Source organism: Melopsittacus undulatus, chromosome Z (genome assembly GCF_012275295.1).
Source record: "Melopsittacus undulatus isolate bMelUnd1 chromosome Z, bMelUnd1.mat.Z, whole genome shotgun sequence".
Taxonomy (NCBI): domain Eukaryota; kingdom Metazoa; phylum Chordata; class Aves; order Psittaciformes; family Psittaculidae; genus Melopsittacus; species Melopsittacus undulatus.
In genome coordinates, this window is record NC_047557.1 from 47,595,880 (window position 1) to 47,600,383 (window position 4,504).

The 4,504-nt window shown below is 47.1% G+C and overlaps 1 protein-coding gene across 2 annotated transcripts; it reads right to left on the bottom strand.

Moving 5' to 3' along the window:
- Nucleotides 1-934: 934 nt before the first annotated feature.
- Nucleotides 935-2,632, bottom strand: LOC101868730 (tubulin polymerization-promoting protein family member 2). Of its 2 annotated transcripts, XM_031054293.1 has the most exons (4): nucleotides 2,624-2,632; nucleotides 1,589-1,758; nucleotides 1,275-1,428; nucleotides 935-1,117 (listed from the first exon to the last, which is right to left on the bottom strand). In XM_031054293.1, the coding sequence occupies exons 2-4, from the start codon at nucleotides 1,756-1,758 to the stop codon at nucleotides 935-937; spliced, it is 507 nt and encodes a 168-aa protein (XP_030910153.1). In that variant the 5' UTR covers nucleotides 2,624-2,632. The 2 variants fall into 2 exon arrangements, with proteins under 2 accessions (XP_030910153.1, XP_005154966.1); XM_005154909.2 differs by lacking the exon at nucleotides 2,624-2,632 and having other exon boundaries at nucleotides 1,589-1,770.
- Between the last annotated feature and the right edge of the window lie 1,872 nt (nucleotides 2,633-4,504).

The window sequence follows — 4,504 nt, forward strand, 5'->3', positions numbered from 1 at the left end:
CATGCTAGTCCTACCAACCTGCTGAATGGCCAAGGGGAAAGAACAAGTGCAACTATGGTTCTAGGTCTAGAGCACAAGAGATCTCATAAGCAATCACAGTGATTGGGCTGGGTGGCAAAGGCAGCCACCAGAAAAAGAAAGTGGAGTTGGGAAAAGGATTGAGTGCAGGCAGAGCTTGCAAACCATTCTCCTAAGTTCAGAGGCCTGCTATGCCCCACAAAGTCCTTCCCTCCTTTCTGATCATCTGCACCACAGCTTTTCAGTTGCTTTCTTCAGGCTCACAAACTCTTCCCCAGCTACCTGCATTCTAAAGTGGGGTGAACAGTATGAGTGACCATGCCAAATGCTAGCAACCGGTGAGAGGATTTAAACAAGGCAGAAAGGGAAAGCAGAAACTGATGTCAGTGGTCCCCCTTCCCTCTTCACAGTGAGGTACATGGTGAATTCTATGCCCTGTAAGAGCACTCTTCAGCATGTGGTCAGGTACCACTGATGGGCTGTCTGCCACAAGAAACAGTTAACTCAGAAGTGACCCAGTGTAGCTCTACAACAGCAGCATGCACACACAGCTCCCCAGATCAAAAAAACACAGCAAAAAGTATCACATGTTGGGAGGGCTAAATAATGACTACTCAGAGACTAACCTAATGTTCACTTGATTGGAAATGCAAAGCGATGCAACAGCAGTAGACTAGCTTGTCCATAGAATTTCCTCCAGAGACTAGCTTGTGCTTGGATTTAAGCCCATCACACAGCAATCAAAGCATGGTCAGACAGGGCACCTACACCATCCAGGACTCATTCAGTGCTCACCCCATGCATTCCCACCCTGCCAGATTTGGAGTGCACAGAAGACTGCTTGCATGAGATATTTATTTGCTTCTTCCCCCATGTTATAGAGGGAAAGTCCTTATTTCTGTAAGTAGTTCCAGTCCTAGTGTGTCTTGTCATAGGTTCCAGCTTCCTTGTAGGCTCCAACATAGCCGCTGTTGTCTGTCAGATCTTCACGGCCAGCAAGACCCTTTCCTTTGCCACTCTCATCAAAACGCTCTTTGTGGGTCCCGGTGTATTTGCTCGTGTCCGTCAGCCTCTCGACCCCACCAACCTTGGTGGCTTTCTGCAAGAAAGGAGGCCAGCAAGAAGCAGCCAGTGTTAAGAAACAAGTCACAAACAAGCTCTTCCCTACTTGTGAGGACAGCACACGTGCCAGCAGCAGGAACAAACACCCCTGTGACAGCTAAAGGTGCATAGTGCGTGATGAAACTCGTGCTTACCGTGGTGCCCACGTGGCCAGGCTCCTTCCCCTCAATGAGGCCATACACAGCCTGCAGTGCTTCCTCTGGTGATTTGTTCTTGAAGCGCTTCACACAGAGCTCCTTCATGGCCTGCTGGAACTCAGCAAAGGTGATGGTCCGAGCACCCTTGGCCCTATGGCAAAGAGAGAAAAAGAAGAAAGTTACCTTGCCACTGGGTGGCAGTGGGATGAGGCTGTCCAAAGGCTGCTCCTCACATGAGAGCCTGCTTGCCTCCTGCTGCTACCTTCTCCCGCCTGGCCGTGCTGCCCACCATGCCTCCCTGCAACACTCACTTGACTTTGTTGAATACGATGTCAATGTCAGTGCTGGTCACGGCTTTCCCATCCATCACCCCACACTCTTTGCACATCTTGGAAAAGTTCTTCCCTGTCATGCTGTTGCCACTGGCAGCTGTGTCACCGTATGTCGCAAACTTGCGGAAAGTATTTTCTACCTCGGACATCTTGCTGCTGTGGAGAAGATAGAAGGGAGGGAGCAGAGAACAGCCTGCAGCTGCTGGGCACTCACTGGTGTCTCACACACCTTGTCTCCAGGAGACCAAGGGGCAACCCGCAGGTGGTAACAGTGATGATCTCACAAGTGTTGACATGGAATGCCTGAAAGGTGTTCCATGTCTGAACAGGGACAGGTGGGACCCAAAGCAAGGAAAAGGAGGGGTAAAGGTGAATTAATGACTGCTGAATGTGAAAGAGCAAGGCATCCAAAGCTTCTGAGCCTTTCTGAAATACAAGTTGCGGTAGCTGATTTATGTTTTGTCTGCTATTTGATAATGAAGAGAACAGATTTTTCTTCCAGGCCCCAAATAAATGCCTAAATCTCACAGACCTTCATGCAAGTAGTCACCAAGGAGTTGTCCCCATACTTCCCCATCACACTTCATCCGGTGAATTGCTCCCTGAATTAGGTTGTCTTCCTGACACTAGTAAATTTTGCACTATTGATCAATTTAGACCACTGCAATCAGGTGTAAGGGATCTCTGAGAACATAAGCTATCACTTGAATTGTAAATCAGTCCACGACAGCTCAAGCAGCTGATTCCTGCTGCTTGTGAGACACCTTCAAACCCTTTAGCCTCTGCTATAGCTCTGTGCTTCACTCAGGGGCTCTGGGTCTCAATGTCATTTGCAAGCTGCCATTTGACATAAATCTTCTGAAGGTTTGCACCTCTCTAGAGTAAAAAAATCAGGCAGGCTTGTATCAGGTAGCCCGTGTGCTGTGAGCACAAAGGGGCTAGCGGAGCACTCTGGGTGACCTTGCCAGGAGCCTCCAGGACCCTTCCCTTCCTCCCTGGGAGGTGTGAATCCACCTCACCTGAGAGACTGCAGTGATGGTGATGGTGCCTGGCACCTTCCCCACTGTTACAGAGGTCAATGGGCACTCAACCCAGCATTCTGTGATTTGCTGGCCAGTTGCGATCTCAGCACCCTCTGTAAACCATACACATGGAGGTCTAAACCCCTCAGGGCTGTCACTGGACCTCCAGCCCTCTATGGGACGAAAGAGAAATACTGCACCCTCTTCAGCTAACACAAGCACTGCATTGTTATCCATATTGATACATGCACTCCATGTATTTATTCCTATAACCACTAAATGCAGCCAGTCCTTGCTCCTCCTTGCTCAAGGAGCTGATCTGCTGCCAGCATGCTAATGCCCTTGCTAGAGGATGTGCCTGCATGCCTTTGGGAGTCACCAGGAAATCTGTAACTCCAAAAGGCGGGATGGGGTGGGAAAGGGGAGAGACACAGTACACATCACCCATCAAAAAACTTTGAGAAACACAGTCTTCCACTCGTAAGCCAGCAAACTTAAAGTAGCTGGATATTTTCCCTGTGACATTCAGATGAGCACTAAAGCTCAGCTTGCACCCAGGCAGTTGTAGCATGTTTGCAGGGGCACTGTGACAGCACACTGTTAAAAAAGGCATTTCATCTTTGGGGCCTGTGTAAGATTAAATTAATGTACATTCATTGGTTGATTTATTTATTTTCCTTATGCTGTGCTTAGGAATGTGTATAAATATGCCTTATTTCACAGGCATGTACTTTCTGTCTTGCTGTTGGTTACAGCAAGCCCATTGCAGTGGAATGAGCTTGGCCAAGCTCTACTCACCCCTGGAGGAGAACTTTGTAGATACTGCTGCATGGTCCCTGCTCCTACACTTCTGTGTGGCCTTCAGTGCCCCTGTTGGACTGACCATAATTCTTCACTAATTCCAAAACTGCAGATACTGCCAGGGAATAAGGGCCTTTTACCTGTGGGTCTGGATGGCCCTAAAGGGTGGTCTCATCCAGGCCGTCTCACCCAAAGGGCAAAGCTCTCTCTCCATCTATGCTCCTCACAGGTTGAGTGAGCATGCAAGAAGCTCACCAGGGGTCACCAAAGTTTAACAAGAAAGAGAAGAACTATATTATTTCTATCCTTGTCTTAAGTGCATGCACACACACAGAGGTATGGTCAGGGGTTCCTGTTAGCCAACACAACTTATTAAGAAAAAGGCAGACGGCCAGATTGCTGTTCTGAAATTTCCTGCCTTCTCTATACTTGTATCTCCCCAGCAGACCTCTGTTCCTCTTGTCACCCACAAATCTTATTAACAGCATTTTTCCCTGTATTTTCAGCTCCCCCATAAAATAATGAGAGGCATTGGGCCTAATATTGTTGCAGATTCTCCCCACAGACACCTCTGAGGAAAAGCATCTCCTGTGATTTGTCACTTTGCTATCTCTGAATTCATTTAATCTGGAGGACAAGGCTTTAAAGAGCCACTCTCTAGAATGATAACACATAACTGACAGATCACACAGCAGAACTGTTTTAATATGTTCCAGATGTATTGCTTCAGTGAAGTTAATACAGAGATTAATCTGAATCATTGCGCCTATAGTCTCTGCTCTTCAATCCTCTCATGGCTACATGCCAGGTTTTTTTCTGCTTTCAACTGCAAGGCATTTGATAAAGTCAGGCCAAGGGAGTACACAATTTGGTCCCAAGTAACGAATTAAGTATTTGAAACTGTTGCTAGGCTTTTATGAGCTCAGTTTAAAATTACATTTAGGGAAGTTTGAAAAATCTTAGATAAGACAGAAGGTGAAGAGGAGGATCATCAGAAAAAAGAAAAGTAAAAAGCAGTGAGACAATAAAACAATATAGACAACATATATAAGAAAGATGTGCACACACATTA